At 43.5% G+C, this 19,706-nt stretch overlaps 1 protein-coding gene across 2 annotated transcripts in view; it reads right to left on the bottom strand.

Moving 5' to 3' along the window:
- LOC139236929 (fibroblast growth factor receptor-like 1) overlaps nucleotides 1-19,706 on the bottom strand; it is a 358,006-nt gene that overhangs the window by 24,413 nt on the left and 313,887 nt on the right. The window contains exons 5-6 of one of the 2 annotated variants that reach the window (XM_070866868.1): nucleotides 11,381-11,665; nucleotides 5,250-5,603 (exon numbers count right to left, since the gene is read on the bottom strand). In XM_070866868.1, the coding sequence (XP_070722969.1) occupies nucleotides 5,250-5,603; nucleotides 11,381-11,665 (639 nt within the window). The remainder of the gene's footprint in view (nucleotides 1-5,249; nucleotides 5,604-11,380; nucleotides 11,666-19,706) is intronic. The other variant, XM_070866869.1, reaches the window with a different exon arrangement.

Below are 19,706 nucleotides of genomic sequence, written 5' to 3'. Positions count from 1 at the left end.
TTATCAACCACACAGTCAATTTTAGTGTCATCTGCAAACTTCTTAATCATACCCCCTATATTCAAATCTAGATCATTGATTTATACCACAAAAAGCAAGGGACCCAGTACTGAGCCCTGCGGAACCCCACTGGAAACATCCTTCCAGTCACAAAAACATCCATCAACAATTACCCTTTGCTTCCTACCTCTAAGCCAATTTTGGATCCAACTTGTCACTTTGCCCTGGATCCCATGGGCTTTTACCTCCGTGACCTTATCAAGAGCTTTGCTAAAGTCCATATACACTACATCATACGCAGTACCCTCATCAACCCTCCTGGTTACCTCCTCGAAAAATTCAATCAGGTTAGTCAAACACGATCTTCCCTTTACAAATCAGTGCTGATTGTCTCTGATTAATCCTTGCCTTTCTAAATGTAGATTTATCCTGTCCTTCAGGAATTTTTCCAATAATTTTCCCACCACTGAGGTTGGGCTGACAGGCCTGTAGTTACGCGGCCTATCTCTTTCTCCCTTCTTAAACAAGGGTACAACATTAGCAGTCCTCCAGTCCTCTGGCACCATTCCTGAATCCAAAGAGGACTGGAAAATGATGGTCAAGGCCTGTGCTATTTCCTCTTTTGCTTCACTCAACAGCCTGGGATGCATTTTATCCGACCCTGAGGACTTATCCACTGTCAAAGCCGCTAAACCCTTTAATACCTCCTCTCTCACTATATTTATTTCATCCAGAATTTCACACTCCTCGTCGATAGCAGTATCTGCATTGCCCCTTTGCTTTGTGAAAACAGACACAAAGTATTCATTTAGAACCATACCAACATCTTCTGCCTCCACACACAGATTACCCTCATGGTCACTAATAGGCCCTACCCTTTCTTTAGTTATCCTCTTGCTCTTAATATATTTATAGAACATCTTTGGGCTTTCCTTGATTTTACTTGCCAAGGTTTCCAGGATTTTGACCTGGAGGAATGCCGATATATTTCCAAGTCAGGATGGTGTGTAACTTGGAGGGGAACTTGCAGGTGATGATGTTCCCATGCATCTGCTGCCCTTGTCCTTCTAGGTGGTAGAGGTCACAGGTTTGGGACGTGCTGTCGAAGAGTAGATTTATAGCACGGAAACAGGCCATTTGATCCAATCTGTCCACGTCAGTGTTTGTGCTCCCCGTGAGCTTCCACTTAATACTAAATTTGCTATATCAGCAGTTGATTTTATTTTCCAACATTAAATTTTTGTAAATTGTGAATGAAAGGTGAATGAAGCAGCCGATTACAACCATTGATATTTGGTAGAAATGATAGAACCATATTCAAATCACATTTTTCTTTGTGTTAAGAATGTTTTTTTCTTGGCATACGTCTGTTCTAAATTTATTTCTCACTATTATCCATGTATGCCTTCTGCTCCTATCTTCTTGGCATACTTTAAAGTAATAATCTGGTTTTGCCTTATCTACTTACGGTTTTAGAAATGTTATGGGTTTCCCTTGATAGAATGGGCTTCATCAGATTTTCCTCATAGCTCATCCCCTTTATGTTTGGAATTAGTTTTGTGCTTTCCTGTATTGTTTCTAATGTAAGTACATATATTTGTGTGGATTAAAACTGAACTACGTGTAAACTGATCATCAATGCACTGTAAAATCTTACCTTACCATCTGTGGATTATAATTATATTTATGGTCTAAATAAAAGTCCACTCAAGGCCTGACCAAAATGTCTTCCTCAACTAGCACTACCAAAAACACACTGGTCTTCTATCTCATTGCTGTTTGTGGGATCTTGCTGCGTGCAAATTGCCTACAAAACAGTCCCTGCATTGACCATAGGTGAAGCATCTTGAGATCTTTCAGAGACATGTGATAAAGTGCCGTACCAGGGAGGTTGCCATGGGCTATTTAAATTATTCCAAACGTAGCTGTTGCTACCAGGATTAGGAAATGTGTTTGTGAGCCAAAACTAAATATTGCCAAAGCAAGCATTATACCAACGTCAACTTGTACTGTTGAGCCATGACACTGGGTTACTGCCTGGTGGTTCATGAGGTATTTCTAACTATAGTTCACTCTTTCTTTAGTGGCAGAATGCTGGCAGAGCAACATTTCAATGTACTTCATAGGTCTTATAGACACTGCGATATGTGTGCGCACTAGGTCCATGTAGCAGAGCAGGTCTCCAGTCGTCTTGGTTAACCCTTGCCATTGGATAAAGGCCTAGCTCTGTCAAGCCAGTGTGGTGGTTGATGTGCAACAGTCACCACACGTTAAAAAAATCCACGCACAGGCATCTTCCACCCCTTCAATTGGAGTTCAGGACTGGAACATCAGGTTCTTCATTGAAACACCTGTGAACTCTTGTGGAAGCAAGTCATCCTCATTCAAGGGACCGCCTATGAGACTCTACGATTAACATTTTAATATTCTGATGATCCTGACCTCCCATATTCCATCCCACCCCCCTCAAAAATGCAGGTCCTACACCTCAGAACTGTCTAACTTTTCACTCTGGGAATATCTAATAGTTCCTAAACAGGCAGTCAATGTGGTCTCTGTCAAGATGCACAATACTATTTGTTCAACAATACAAGCATTTCGGTCAAAAGAATATAGTCATGCTATCGTGACTTTTGCTGACATCTAGCAGTTTGAGTCCTGCAAAGACCTCACACAGCTTGGCTTTTAAAGCAACCCAGAATTGGATTAATTTGGAAGCCTTACGCAAGATTTTACCTCAACACTGATTACCGCTATTAGAGAAAAATCAACCAGCAATTTTTCTCCTGGATATTCTCCACTGTAAACATTCAGCTTTGATTGGTCCTGTTGAATATAACGTCCTGCTATGTGCAGACATGAATAATACTCCAGATTGTCAGTTTCACATATAATCAACACCATTAATCTCGTTTCGGCTCTTTGCATCTAAAAGTACAGATGTTGGCATTAATTCCATTCTGAATATGTTTGCATAAAATTCTGGTAGAAAATCTGCATAATACAACACTAACGCACTTAATCCTTCCATTATGTTTCTTGCAAAGTCATTTGTTAAAGCATTAAGTTCTTCATGCTATGAATACATAGATCCATGGCTTCTAGTATCAAAGCAGCCCGAACGATTTGTGCTAAGTGCACTGACAAATTACTTTTTACAGTATCATAGACCTTTGAAAACAAACGAGCTTGGATTCGTTTGTTCACCGTGATTTATTTATAACTTGGAGTGAAGTTTCCTGTTCATCGAGGTGAATGGAAACATTGAATATTTTTCCATCTATAGCGCCCGGAATCAGAAGCAAGGACTCTGAGGCCAGGTACAGCTCGGTCAGCTTCAGAGTAAAGCTCTCTTTAGCCGGCCCAAACAATGAAGTCACTAGAAATGAAAACCAGGAGAGATGTACAAAGGGTGGCTGAGTCAATGTCGTCTGTTTTACATTATCGGCCAAAGTCAAAATGACTCCCAGTCAACGTTCCCGCGAAGCTGCACGGCTGCATAGCCGCACAGCAGTCTGGAAATCCGGCACAGATCGCTCAACAGCTTTTAAATGGAAAAAAGTGTGCAGGCGCAGAAATTTGAATGGGCCGCGCAGCATGTTAAAGGGGCCATGCAACCCCCCAAAAAATAAGTTCGAGGGAATATTGCCCCAAATGTGTCTTAATGTCAAATGAGTGCACCAGTGTTAGAAAAGTGCACAAACTCATTTTACAGAGAATCCAAACGGCTGGCAGAAGAAGGATACATTCACCACCTCAACCAAGGTAGATTCAAACCCAGCTCTGAAAAGTTCATGGGCAGAGTGCCAGACTACTGCTTTACCCATCCCCTATTAGTCTAGCTTTACTTTTAAATGGAAGGTATTCATTCTCACTGTTCTGTTTACATCACAAGCTGAGAGAACACACAGATAACCTACCACTTGGGTGGTGAGAATTTCAACTACCTGAAAAAGTGAGCAACTGGCAGAGGAAAATCTGGTGGGCATCTTGGATACCCATTAGCTTGCCTAATTCATGCTGCCTTTAAATGGGCACCCAGCACTCCCGCCCAAAACAAGCAGGAGGTTCTTTAAATATGCAAACTGTAATTTTGAGGTACAAATGGGTGGACCATGTGCTGTAGATGCCCCCCAAGTCCACCCCCCCCACCATGCCCGCTACCTGTCAGCCAGGTCCATGCAGAAACCGAACAATTTGACATCCTTAGCTTTTGCCTTGATTACTATGAGACAGACATTTAATGGTGCAAATTGGCAGCCATTTGTGATTCCTCTTTTCCCTTGTGGAAATGTTCAGCATATAAATCGAAGTGAGATTAGGTTTATGTCAATCTTGCCCCTAACTCACAGCAGCCAGTTGGGAGAACCCGCAAGGAAGTTCCGTGCAAAAGATGCCATTAGTTGGTAACTGCATTATTGCTGTATCATGCATCTCGCAGGATGGTAGAAGGCGAATTAGATGGACCTTGGTCTTTTTCTTTCTGGCATTTCCTATATAACTGCAGTATCACCATGCCACACCGTGCCAATCTTCATTAAACTAACTTATGTTTCAGTCCTAAAGCCTGTTTTCATTTTTATTCCTTTATCGTACAATATGTTGTCTGCAGACTAATTACTCACAATCCTTCAGCCTTAAAATAGAAGATCCAAATAGACCACCTTATAGAAGGGTTCTTCAATCTCCCCGAATCCTTAATGTGGTCGAATCAAGGCTCACAGCAGCATCTCCTACTCTAACTCTTCCTTTCTTAGCACCTCAAAATTATGAAACCCCTAAGTTTTCTTTCCCTCTTATAGTTAACAAGCTTCTAAACCTAAGCTTTGCATCACATAACCACTACTGCATTGTTTTCTCATAGTACTCTTTTCATTCTTGGTGGTTGTCCTGCACTATGAATCTTGACCCTTCACCTAGCTTTCCCAAATTTAAAAAAAAATGATACGAGGTAACTTGACAGATCCCAGCAGTAGGCCGTCCCATATTACTTGGCTAATGTTGTGCGACTGTATGTTGGGGGTCTAGCGGTGGAGGAAAGGAGATGGGAGATGTTTGTTTCATGCCTCCTGCTGGTCTGTGGAACATGTATCATGCCAACTGGGCCAAACCAACCGCAGATCTCCAGCTTTGGATTTGAAACGCTTCGGAATCTCCAGCACCCAAAAGCCAAAAGGCACCACTGAAACCTAGAAAAAGCAAAATGTTTAATTCTAGCGCACAAGTACGGAGAGAAGGAGCCTGCCTACCTGGCAACACAGTGAGGAAAGCACTCCTGAAGCTGTATCCCATGGTGTTTGCACCCAGGCAGATGTACATCCCAGCATCCTCCTCTTTTGCTCTGGAGATCATCAGTTTGTTTAAGTAAGAGCCGTCGGGCCTGGACCACACCTCTCCCATCGGCAGCACCACAAACTTCTGTCCTCTGACATCAATGGTGGAGTTGTACTTGTTCTCACTGCCATACTCCACTCTCTTCAGCCACTGAATCACAGGCTTGACGTCGCTGCGGACCTTGCACTGGAAGGAGGTTGTGCCTCCGTAATCCACCGTGGTGTTTACGGGGTGGGTTCCAGTCAGGATGGGTTTGGACCTGGTGGTCTCTGCAAACGACAACCAAAATAAATCATTGTTAATGTCAACTGGCTGCAGAAAACTCTGGTGCGCAATGGCACGTATATGTCATATCTCAAGAAAAGCAGAAACATTCTATCCACAGATAAAATGTCATGAGATTACACAGCTTCATTACGCAGAATTTATTATGCCATGGACCCCTATACCACGGTTATCCTATTTAAAGCACAAAGCAGGCCACAGGCTATGTTACGAGGTTCTTTATAATGTGTCACTGAAAGTAGACCCCGTGATTAGTAGTAACACAAACTTTTAGTTGAGCCTTGTTAATAACTAGAACATTAGCCACATTATTTCAAATAGAATTATTAGAACCAGACACACCATATCTATTACACTATATCTACTGTGATTTGAATAATATCACAAGCAGGCTTATAATAGCAACACTAAAACTGAGATGAGGAGGAATTTCATCTCTGAGGGTTGTAAATCTATGGAATTCTCTGCCCCAGAGAGCTGTGGAGGCTGGGTCATTGAATATATTTAAGGCGGAGATAGACAGATTTTTGAACGATAAGGGAGTAAAGGGTTATGGGGAGCGGGCGGGGAAGTGGACCTGAGTCCATGATCAGATCAGCTGTCATCTTATTGAATGGTGGAGCAGGCTCGAGAGACTAAAAGGCCTACTTCTGTTCCTATTTCTTATGTTCTTATAATAACCCCAAAAAGAAATGAACATTAAAATTGATAGCCATTTTGTTTTCACTTCTATTTTACAATATTTTGTTAAGCCTGTATCTATCTCCTTCAGATCCAAGAAGTGGTCTCACGGTAAAACACTGAGGAATGTGTATGTGGGGGGGAGGAAAGGGAAATTGATTTTTTTTAAGTCCAAAAAATGATCACCAACATCTCTCCCCTGCCTTGAATAGTGCTGATAGGGGAGGCTTCAGAAATCTTAAAGAAGGTAATTGCATCGAGTTACAAATATCAGAAGCTGATCATTCCTTGGTACAAACCTCAGTGAAAGATTCGCTTATTTGACTCAAAAATTTATATTCCAACTTCAGATGTTAAGAGCACACAATGAATAAATAAAACTTGAGCGAATGGATGGAGAATCAGCCCCCTCAAAGCCCGTTCAGAAATTGTTCTTTTGCCTCAGCCACGAATTACGTTGGCAAAGAGAAAAGGAATCAGTGCATTTATCTTTTCTTTCACCTTTTTAATTCATTTACTGCAATGTTTTTCCCCCCCACATTGATTCATCATTAGTTATTGCATCAAGTTGCCGCTCGGCTCAGGGAGAGCTATCTCTACGTCGTATCAGCGAGTTACAAAGCTTCACTAATTTTATGGGCTGTTAGCCGTAATCAGACAGCTTAAGTAAAGCCGCGTCGAACTTCAAGGGCATGGATTGGACATTTATTGTAGGGAGTTGTTTGTGTGCAGGGGGAGGGAAAATGTTCGGGACTGACCACAACATTTGCAGTTATGGGGAGAGGGGGGGGGGGTAATTCTCTCTGGTAATGTTACATATATTTCCTTTGTATGCTATTCGAATGCACAAATAAAGGGGCTAATGACTGTAGTAATAATAGTAGCACTCAATAGGCTATTATAGTCATTAACCGGTGCGACACCCGAGTAAATGAAACCTCCTCTCGGCACAACAGCTTTTCTCCCGTTTGTTACTTTAAAATATTTTTGTTGGACCGGCTGGCTTTTGGACCAATTCATAGCCAAAAGGATGTACACCAGATTGAGGCACACAGCGACTTTGAACAAGGTTCTGCTGGACTTTAGCTGACTGCACGTCATCATTTGAAAATTAATTTCAAGGTTCTGGCAGAAACCCTGGACACACAGAAAAACAGAATTTCTCCCCCGTGACTCTGAATTCCATGCGGTTTCACTAATGGAGCAGAAAAAGCCAGCCCAACCTGGACTGCTCGATTTTCATGAATGAACTACCATTATTACCAGCTGGCAGTGAGGTAACTGTACCTTAAGGTTTAAAAACAACCTAATTAACTTCTAGGCTCTTAAATCATGGTTGCCTGTGTGATTTCATTGATAGTGGATAGCTCAGAAAATGTACAGGCTGTAGTCTCAGCAAGGGGTTACACTGTGAAAGTGTATAGACATTATTTTGTTTTCGGGCAGGTTTAGTGCTGAAAGCAGGTATCATTTGTTGACACCTATGGGCACTAACAATTGTGCCATAATCTACTACCTCACTAAAGGAACTATTGTCCCATATGTCATTGGCAAGTGTCAGTGGCCAGTTTGATTGTGGAAAGCATCATAGTCAAGCCTCATCTAATGTCCACACGCACACAGGCACACACACACACACACACACACACACACACACACAAAGGCTTCTCCTCCGAAACTCGCCAAGGCATCTTTGTAGGCAACCTCCCAAGCCCAAGACCTCCACCACCTAGAAGGACAAGGATCAGCAGCTCCTCCAAGTTCACCGCAAGTCACACACCATCATGACTTGGACAGATATCGCCGTTCTTTCATCGTCGCTGGGTCAAATTCCTAACAGCACTGTGGGAGTACCTTCACCAGACGGACTGCAGCAGTTCAAGAAGACAGCTCACCACCACCTTCTCAAGGACAATTAGGGATGGTCAATAAATGCTGCCCTTGCCAGCAACACTCACATCCCAAGAATGAATAACAATGCACACTTTTTCATGCTAAGGTCACTGGTTCATATTTTGGAGTGGAAACACTGGCTGGGTCTTAGTTTAACCTCCCTAGCTCAGGGGTACTGAGCACTGCTCAATGGTAGCTCTCTCACCTCTTGGACAGAAGGTTGTAAGTTCAAGTTCCACTCGAGAGATTTGAGCATATAATCTAGGCTGACACCTCAGTGCAATATGGAGGGAGTGCCACACTGTCAGAGGTACCATCTTATTGATGATACATTGAACCAAGGCCTTTTCTACCCTATCAGCTGGACATAAACATAGAAACATAGAAAATAGGTGCAGGAGTAGGCCATTTGGCCCTTCGAGCCTGCAACGCCATTCAATAAGATCATGGCTGATCATTCCTTCAGTACCCCTTTCCTGCTTTCTCTCCATACCCCTTGATCCCCTTAGCGTAAGGGCCATATCTAACACCCTCTTGAATATATCCAATGAACTGGCATCAACAACTCTCTGCGGCAGGGAATTCCACAGGTTAACAACTCTCTGAGTGAAGAAGTTTCTCCTCATCTCAGTCCTAAATGGCCTACGCCTTATCCTAAGACTATGTCCCCTGGTTCCCCAACATCGGGAACATTCTTCCCGCATCTAACCTGTCCAGTCCCGTCAGAATCTTATACGTTTTTATGAGATCCCCTCTCATCCTTCTAAACTCCAGTGAATAAAGGCCCAGTTGATCCAATCTCTCCTCATATGACAGTCCAGCCATCCCTGGAGTTAGTCTGGTGAACCTTCGCTGCACTCCCTCAATAGTAAGAACGTCCTTCCTCAGATTAGGAGACCAAAACTGAACACAATATTCCAGGTTAGGCCTGACTAAGGCCCTGTACAACTGCAGTAAGACCTCCCTGCTCCCATACTCAAATCCTCTAGCTATGAAGGCCAATATACCATTTGCCTTCTTCACCGCCTGCTGTACCTGCATGCCAACCTTCAATGACTGATGAACCATGACACCCAGGTCTCGTTGCACCTCTCCTTTTCCTAATCTGCCGCCTTTCAGATAATATTCTGCCTTTGTGTTTTTGCCCCCAAAATGGATAACCTCATATTTATCCACATTATACTGCATCTGCCATGCATTTGCCCACTTACCTAACCTGTCCAAGTCACCTCTTAGCGTCCCCCACACAGCTCACACCGCCACCCAGTTCAGTTTAGTGTCATCTGCAAACTTGATGTCAAACTAAAAGATCCCATGGCACTATTTAAAGAGTAGGGGAGCTTTTCCCAGTGTCCTGGTCAATATTTATCCCTCAACCAACATCAGTAAAACAAATTGTCTGGTTGTTGGCTCGTTGCTGTTTGTGGGACCTTGCTGTGCATAACTTGGCTGCCACGTTTCCTATATTAGAACAGCGATTAAACTTCAAAAGTACTTCATTGGCTGTAAAGCGTTTTGGCATGTCTTGAGCATATGGAAGGCTCTATATAAATGCAAGTTCTTTCCTACATAAAAGCCGCAGCTGAAATCAGTATTTCAACACAGACTGGGAACCGCATATTTCTGGTCTGTATAGCTCATACCATACAAGGTGGTACATGTGGGGGAATTACCTGTATGCATTCTTATTTGAAGTGAATACACTTAATACATAACAAAATTAATTTCAAGTAATTTATCGCTATATGAAGAATGACTTGTGATCTTCCGGATGGCCTGAAGGGTAAATGCCTAGTGTAGTGATAAGCCATACAGAGCAGAAGGCCTGAACATCAAACCTTGGCTTGTGTTGTGTTCGCTGACAGGGAGATACATTTTGCTTCTGGGAGCAGGAAAAAAAAAAAATCTGCTTCTGGGAGCAGAAAAAAAAATGTTTCCTGTTCTTGAATGGCATCTAGTGATGTCTACTGGATATCAGGTCAAGGAGGGTGTAATGTATGTACCTGTGAGAATGCTCACAGGTTTGTAGAGCTGTTGAGTTGGGAGTGGCTTAGCCAGTCACGTGATGTTCACAACACTCAATAAAACCCCAGCCAGTTGGGTTCAGAGTATCCACGGATGAGGCAATGTGTGAGCCCGGTGGATGAACTGGTAATGTGTAGTGTGATAGTTAAACCTTTTGCTAATAAACCAATTAGTTCTTAATAGCAATGTATTGCTATGAATTCTTAAGCAAATACATTACAGAGGACATGACTGAATTTGGCTATAATGGTTCCCATGGTACAATGGCCTGAAGACCCTCTCCATGTCTAGGCTTGCGCAGGAAGAATGGCTGGTTGCGCATGGTAAGAGAGGGTTGCCACTACCTGTGGAATCGCACTTCAGCACGGGTCAGTGCCTTAAAAGGGCGAGGCAGTACAGCGAGGGAAATAAGCCATTCGGTATAAATGTCAGCCTCTGTGGCTAAACAGCAGAACGAGTGTCCCACGGCAATGCAGAAAAAGTAGGTCAAGCAATCTCTGCCATCTTCGGATTTCAGCTGACATTTCGAAGACATTACTATGCAAGCCTAAAAAACTTTTCTCTACATTCTGCCTCAAATCCGATATTCAACTGGCTGGAGCTGCCCAGCCTTGAGGAGGGGAGAAAACTGTGGTGGTAACGGGTGGGGGGTGATGAATCCAGTAATCCTTTAATCAATCCTAAAATCAACTGCTTTTCAGTTTAAAAACTTAATGAAAATGATTCTTGAAAACATCTGTCTGTTTTAGAAAAGTAAAAGACTCGAAGCAACAAATCTCCGGTAACAGTGAGACATGTGAAGAATAAATATTTGTTTTTGATGCTGAATGACAAAGTTGAAAAAAAAGTTGCCTTCTTTTTTTTTTTCGCTGCTGCCTGAATCAGATTTTAGAAATAAAGCCACCACATCTGACAGTGGGATGAGGCCTGATTTGAGTTTTGCATCTCTGCTCCTGTGTTTAGAATGAAAACACATTTAGCATCTGCACACAGCTGCACAGCCTTATCACTACCAGATGTGCAACGCGCTCCAGGTCCGACTCTTTCGGAGCCGAGCACAGATTCGCCCATGTGTTTCTCATTGTAAACATAAAGACCGCTTGCAACTGTCTTCAAATAGACCATTACTTTAATCCCTTCTTAAATCCAGTGCAGTACTTACGGATTACTTCAACCTTGTACGTTGCATTTATTTCGCCCGCTCTGCTATAGACACGGCACGTGTACTTCCCACTGTCTCCGGGCCTTAAGCTTTTCAGGGTCAAAGTCCACTTCTTTTTCTTGGCGTCTCCCATGTCCTGAGGCGTGAGAGGCTTGTTGTCCTTCAGCCAGGCGATATCGGGCTGGGGGTGCCCGCTCGCAGCGCACTTCAGCCGGATTGAGCTGCCCACGGGCCGGGCTATCACTCGGCGACGCATTTTGGTGGGCTGCGTAAACCTGGGCCTGACTACAAATTACCAAAGAAAAGCTGTTACAACTCTGTTGAATAAAATGTCCGTTTGCCCAAAATGAGAAATAAATGCTTAAACGCTGCCAAGGTGAAAAAGGGAGGATCCACCGGTTCTATTTAACATGGGCGATCCACCCAAAGGGAAAATCCTCTGGAAGTACTTGGCCATCTGGTTTCGGACAGCCGTCCCATGAGGCACTTAACGCATTCAGATAAAAATCCTTTATAAGAACATAAGAAACAGGAGCAACAGTCGAACATTTGGCCCTTCGAGCCTGCTCCACCATTCAACAAGATCATGGCGGACCTTCTACCTCAACTCCACCTTCCCCGTATTATCCCCATATCCCTTCATTCCCCCAAATTATTACATAGAATTTTACAGCACAGAAATAAGCCATTTGGCTCACCAAGTCTATGCAGGTGTTTATGTTCCACATGAACGTATTCCCACCTTATTCACCCTATCGCCATATCATTCTATTCCTTTCTCCCTCATGTACCTAACTAGCTTTCCCCCTTGTGTGCTGTTTTTCTGTAATCATTAGCCTATTCGATTTAAATGAATTAAAGATTTTATTAAATAGCGGACAAAGGAATTTGCCAAGAGCATGATAACCAACAACCTTCCGAAAGAAATCAAGCCCCTAGATGTTTCAGAATGAGAGCGAGTCCCTCTCCATGGTCCCAGACTTTTGCCTTACTTATAGTGCTTTGATTTGCTAAAGATCCTTTCCGACAATCCTTGTTCTCATCTCTCAGTTTTTATCTGGTTTTTGCCTCTCCCAGGAGATCACATGGCTCCGGTTGGGGTGGAGTGTAGAATGATTCAGTGTAAGGGGTGTCGCAATTGTGTGGGGCGGACTGGTTGGGCTGGGTGCTCTTTACCTTTCTGCCATTGTTCATTGTTCATAGGTTTATATGTAACCTTCAGGGCCGCTGACCAAGGGCCGTGCGGTTCTTTGTTGGCCGACATGGATACGATGGGCCAAAATGGCTCCTTCTGTGCAGTAACTTTCTATTTTTCTATGTTTTATTATACCATACGACTGCTTCAATGAAAAGCTCCAAATGCTGCCATTTACTCGAATGCTAGTTTGCAATAGCTTTGCATAGTTTGAAAAACAATCTGGAATTTTGAATCGCCTATGAGATCCTTATGTATATTTCTCTGTCTGTTGATTTATTCGAATAGGCTTGTTTAAACAGTGGGCAGTTTAAAGAGAGAAAAAAAATATAAATGCTGGAAATCTGAAATATCGACAGAAATTCCTGGAAATGTACAGTAGGTCTGTCAGTATCTGAAAAGAGAAGAAACGGGTTCACGTGTCGGGTGGAGATCCTTCGTCAGAGCTCCGATTCTGGCTGACCTGCTGTGTATTTTGAGCAACTTCTGTTTTTTTTAAGCACTGACAACATTATCAGAGCTTGGCGGAGTTCCTGAGCCCGACAGTGCTAGAGCGCTGAATTAAGACTAAAGCAGAAAACACCTTTTGGTTCGCTCCCATACAGCGACCCTACTGATGTTCCTCCAAGCCAATCCCTGTTATCAGCACCCCCATTTAAAGAATCATACTTAATGCGAATCAGCATATTGAGAAACATAGTGTTAAGTTAATCATAATTCCTTAAGATATCCCAATGGTAAGAGTTGCTTTCTAATCACCAGTAAGAGTTGCTTTCTGGTCAATATCTTAACAGGCAGACTATTCCCAGCCTCCAATACAAACTTGGAATAAAACCCCCTAATGCTGTGTGTGGATTTCCCTGATGATAGTCTCACTGCTCTTTTTTTGTGTGTGCATTTCTTGACATTACACTTGAGGTAACAACACCAGCAACAGCAATCTACGCTGACATAGCGCCTATAATGTGGAAACATGGCCCACAGTGCTTCACAGCGGCAAAAGGAAAATGGATTGCGAGCAAAAGATGGACAAATTAGGGGAGCGACCAAAAGCTTGAGCGGAGGTGAATTCTGAGCAAGATCTTGAAAGGAGAAGGAAACCCAGAGGCAGAAGGGTTTAGGGATGGAGTCCCAAGAATGGCAAGTTGAAAATGGATATGAATACTTCCATTATCTTCTAAAATAACTACACCCACACTTTCCAACTTATTGTTTGATCATACTTTCCAGTTATTCTTGTCCATCCTTGGGGAAGATCTGCTCTGGTTGCTGTGTATTGACATTGTAAATATGTGTTTCTGATCTCACTGCGCATAGCGACCAGAGAGATCCTGCACTTCATATATTGAAAACAGTCCCTTGGATGCATAATAACCATGAATATCTATGCAACTAACGGTATCTGCCAGGTCCCAGAATGTTCTCCGTTTCCAATTGATCTCCAGTATAGGTGAAACGTTTCCTTTCTGATCAACTTATGAGGCATTGAACTATCTTTTACATTCTCATTGCAAGATTGCAAAGTGTGGGGTCGATTTGAACCCTATCCGTCTGGCAGAAACTGGGCATGTGGTCAGTTAAAATCGAACAGGTTACTTTCCCGCTTGGGACACAACCTTTCCACGCCATTTTTAATAATAACCTGCAGCTGGATGAGTTGCACTCCTAAAGCAGGCGAGGATTTCATGAAATGATTGCATCAATGGCACCCCAACTGTATTTTCATAGAATCATAGGGGCGTAAAATAGTACAGCACAGAAGGAAGCCATTCGGCCCATCGAGTCTGCACCGGCTCGTTTGACAAGCAATCCAGTTAGTCCTACTTCCCCGCTCTTTCCCCATACCCCTGCAATATTTTCTCCTTCAAGTATTTATTCAATCCCCTTTTGAAGGCTACTATTGAATCTGTATCCACCACCCTATCAGGCTGTGCATTCCAAATCCTAACCACTCGTTGCGTAAAAAGGTTTTTCCTCATCTCGCCTCTGGTTCTTTTGCCAATTACCTTAAATCTGTGCCCGGGTTATCGATCCTTCAACTATTGGAAATACTTTCTCTTTATTTACTCTACCTAAATCCTTCATAATTTTAAACACCTTGGTCTAATCTCCTCAGAGCCCACTCTGCTCCCAGGAGAACAGCCCCAGCTTCTGCGGTCTGTCCACGCAAATATAATCCTTCATCCCTGGTACCATTCTAGCAAACCTCTTCTGTACCCTCTCCAAAGCCTTCACATCCTTCCTAAAGTGTAGTGCCCGGAAATGGGCACAATACTCGAGTGTTTTATATAGGTATACCATAACTGGGGCCTGAGTGTGGAAGCCACCACAGCTTTCTTGCCAGGCTTAAAACAGGTCTGCAACTGGTCTGCAGACAGAAGAGTCCCTTCAAGGCACGTGTAAAATTGACCCTGGAGGGGCCAGGTGAAGCAGAATTCATTAACTATACTTCCAACTTCCTCCTGTTCCTCGCCTTCACATAGTCCATCCCTGACTCCTTGCATCCCTTCCTGGCAATGCAGCTCTTGATCTCCAGCAATGGGCTTTTCATTGACATCTACTGCAAGCCCACTAACTCCCATAACTACACGGAGCTGGCTTCTTCCCAGCCTGGATCCTATAAAGACTCCCATTTCTCCTAGTTTCTCCATCCCTCTCAACTCTGCTCCAATGGCTCTACCTTTTTATTCCAGACCTCCTGAAATGTCCTCCTTTTTCTTCAGTTAGGGGTTCCCCTCCGCAGTAGTCAACGAGATTGACCCCGAACAGGATGGATTGGGTCTGTCCCACTTCCTGTGCTTCTGCCCTGACCACCTCCCCTTCCTCTGACAACCATAACAGAGTCCCTAGTCTGCACTTCCATCCTACCACCTTCCAAATCTGCCGTCACCTTCTGCCATTTCCACCACCACCAACATATTTCCACATCAAGCTTACCCTGACTTTCACAGGTGAAATGGGCGAGCTGCATGTGGTCACGACAGGCGGTGGCAGCTCACTCAAACTAGGCCCAATTTCCGGCGAGCCTTGTGCCTCCCGATTGGGATCCATACACAGGATCCGTTATACAGCCGAAAACAGGTCTGAACCAATTTCTATTCCAATATCTCATTTTTTTCCTCAGCTCCCTGCAACACTCTGGTCTGAACATTGACTTAATTAACTTCAGACTTTAACTATATCTTGAATTTCAAACCTATTTTAATTTCATATCAGACCCCCTGGTTTTCCACTTTTTCCATCTCTTCCATTTCCATCATTACCCTTAGCTAGTCACATGCCCGTCCTTCGGCTGAGACGTTAAACCGAGGCCCCGTCTGCTCTCTCAGGTGGACGTAAAAGATCCCATGGCACTATTTCGAAGAAGAGCAGGGGAGTTATCCTCGGTGCCCTGGCCAATATTTATCCCTCAATCAACATCACTAAAACAGATTATCTGGTCATTATCACATTACTGTTTGTGGGAGCTTGCTGTGCACAAATTGGCTGCTGCATTTCCTACATTTCAACAGTGACTGCACTCCAAAAGTATTTCATTTTCTGTAAAGCGCTTTGAGACATCCAGTGGTCGTGAAAGGTGCTATATAATTCCAAGTCTTTCTTTCTATCAGTTGTTTCTTTAATGTCGTTTATTTTTTCAATGCTGCTGTGTATTACTTGATTGAGATGATCATTCTATTGATGCTTCCCCTCATAGGATCAGGAATAGACCAGCCCCTCAAGCCTGTTCTGCCATTCAATTAGATCTATACCTCAATTAAAAGAAATACAGGAATAACTTGCGTTTACATAGTATCTTTCATGACCTCAGGATGTCCCAAAGCGCCTCACAGCTAATGAAGTGCTTTTGAAGTGTAGCCACTATTGTAATTAGCACACCTTTCAACCTTCAAAAGTCAAGGCAATATAAACTATGTTTATGCAAGTTGTCCTCATAATTTAATCCTGTAAGTCCTGGTATAATTCTGATGAATCGGCTGTGTATTGCCTCCAAGGCCAATATATCTTTCCCGAGGATTGGTGCCCAAAACTGAATGCAGTACTCCAGATGGAGTCTGACCAAGGTTCTTTACAACTGAACCATCACTTCCTCACTTTTGAATTCCATCCTACTTGAAATAAAGGCCAACGTTATGTTAACCTTTTTTGATTACTTAATGTACCTGTGCACCAACTTTTAGTGATTTTTTTACATGGATACCCAAATCCCTTTGCTTCTCTATAGCTATTAGTTTCTCACCATTAAGAAAATATTCTGGTTGTCTTTCATGGATCCAAAGTGGATGATCTCATACGGCCCCACAATGAGCTCCGTCTGTCAAAGTTTTGCCCCCTCACTTTGTCTGTCTATCTCTTTATAAATTATTGCTCCCATCTACACACAATACAGTGCCTCATATCATCTGCAAACTTCGATATACAACTCTCTATTCCAATATTGAAATCATTGAGATATATATAGTGAAAAGCTGAAGCCCCAGTACAGGTCCCTCGGGAACACCAGCCAATCAGAGTATGTTCCCTTTATTCCCATGCTCTGTCTCCTCCCTCCCAATCAATTACCAACCCATGTCACAAGGTTATCTCCAATTCCGCCCACTTTCATTTTTGCTAATAATCCTTTGTGCAGAACCTTATCAAGTGCCTCCTGGAGGTCCATATAGACAATATCCATTTACATTCCCCTACCCACCACGCTAGTTCCCACCACGTATACCCACCACGCTAGTACCCACCATGTATACCCACCACGCTAGTACCCACCATGTATACCCACCACGCTAGTACCCACCACGTATACCCACCATGCTAGTACCCACCACGTATACCCACCATGTATACCCACTATGTATACCCACCATGTATACCCACCACGCTAGTACCCACCATGTATACCCACCACGCTAGTACCCACCATGTATACCCACCACGTATACCCACCATGTATACCCACCACGCTAGTACCCACCACGTATACCCACCACGTATATCCACCACGTATACCCACCACGCCAGTACCCACCATGTATACCCACCATGTGTACCCACCATGTATACCCACCATGTATACCCACCACGTATACCCACCATGTATACCCACCACGTATACCCACCATGTATACTCAACATGAACGCCTCAAAAAATTAAATTACATTAGATTAGTCAGACACGACCAACACTTCATAAATCCATACTGACTCGGTTTGATCATGTCATTCTTACGCAAGTGCTCAATCACTCTGTCCCTAATGATAGATGCCAGTAACTTGTCCACAATTGATGTTAAGCTGATGAGGCAGTAGTTATAGAAATATAGAAAATAGGTGCAGGAGTAGGCCATTCAGCCCTTCTAGCCTGCACCGCCATTCAATGAGTTCATGGCTGAACATGCAACTTCAGTACCCCATTCCTGCTTTCTCGCCATACCCCTTGATCCCCCTAGTAGTAAGGACTTCATCTAACTTCCTTTTGAATATATTTAGTGAATTGGCCTCAACTACTTTCTGTGGTAGAGAATTCCACAGGTTCACCACTCTCTGGGTGAAGAAGTTTCTCCTCATCTCGGTCCTAAATGGCTTACCCCTTATCCTTAGACTGTGACCCCTGGTTCTGGACTTCCCCAACATCAGGAACATTCTTCCTGCATCTAACCTGTCTAAACCCGTCAGAATTTTAAACGTTTCTATGAGGTCCCCTCTCATTCTTCTGAACTCCAGTGAATACAAGCCCAGTTGATCCAGTCTTTCTTGATAGGTCAGTCCCACCATCCCGGGAATCAGTCTGGTGAATCTTCGCTGCACTCCCTCAATAGCAAGAATGTCCTTCCTCAAGTTAGGAGACCAAAACTGTACACAATACTCTAGGTGTGGACTCACCAAGGCCCTGTACAACTGTAGCAACACCTCCCTGTCCCTGTACTCAAATCCCCTCGCTATGAAGGCCAACATGCCATTTGCTTTCTTAACCGCCTGCTGTACCTGCATGCCAACCTTCAATGACTGATGTACCATGACTCCCAGGTCTCGTTGCACCTCCCCTTTTCCTAATCTGTCACCATTTAGATAATAGTCTGTCTCTCTGTTTTTACCACCAAAGTGGATAACCTCACATTTATCCACATTATACTTCATCTGCCATACATTTGCCCACTCACCTAACCTATCCAAGTCACTCTGCAGCCTCCCTCATAGCATCCTCCTCGCAGCTCACACTGCCACCCAACTTAGTGTCATCCGCAAATTTGGAGATACTACATTTAATCCCCTCGTCTAAATCATTAATGTACAATGTAAACAGCTGGGGCCCCAGCACAGAACCTTGCGGTACCTCACTAGTCACTGCCTGCCATTCTGAAAAGTACCCATTTACTCCTACTCTTTGCTTCCTGTCTGACAACCAGTTCTCAATCCATGTCAGCACACTACCACCAATCCCATGTGCTTTAACTTTGCACATTAATCTCTTGTGTGGGACCTTGTCGAAAGCCTTCTGAAAGTCCAAATATACCACATCAACTGGTTCTCCCTTGTCCACTTTACTGGAAACATCCTCAAAAAATTCCAGAAGGTTTGTCAAGCATGATTTCCCTTTCACAAATCCAAGCTGACTTGGACCTATCATGTCACCATTTTCCAAATGCACTGCTATGATATCCTTAATAATTGATTCCACTACTGAGGTCAGGCTGACCAGTCTATAATTCCCTGTTTTCTCTCTCCCTCCTTTTTTTAAAAGTGGGGTTACATTGGCTACCCTCCACTCGATAGGAACTGATCCAGAGTCAATGGAATGTTGGAAAATGACTGTCAATGCATCCGCTATTTCCAAGGCCACCTCCTTAAGTACTCTGGGATGCAGTCCATCAGGCCCTGGGGATTTATCGGCCTTCAATCCCATCAAGTTCCCCAACACAATTTCCTGACTAATAAAGATTTCCCTCAGTTCCTCCTCCTTACTAGACCCTCTGACCCCTTTTATATCCGGAAGGTTGTTGGTGTCCTCCTTCGTGAATACCGAACCAAAGTACTTGTTCAATTGGTCTGCCATTTCTTTGTTCCCCGTTATGACTTCCCCTGATTCTGACTGCAGGGGACCTACGTTTGTCTTTACTAACCTTTTTCTCTTTACAT

Source organism: Pristiophorus japonicus, chromosome 2 (assembly GCF_044704955.1).
Source record: "Pristiophorus japonicus isolate sPriJap1 chromosome 2, sPriJap1.hap1, whole genome shotgun sequence".
Lineage (NCBI taxonomy): Eukaryota > Metazoa > Chordata > Chondrichthyes > Pristiophoridae > Pristiophorus > Pristiophorus japonicus.
Note: the sequence above shows the minus strand (reverse complement) of the source record. Positions and strands in the feature narration are given on the sequence as shown.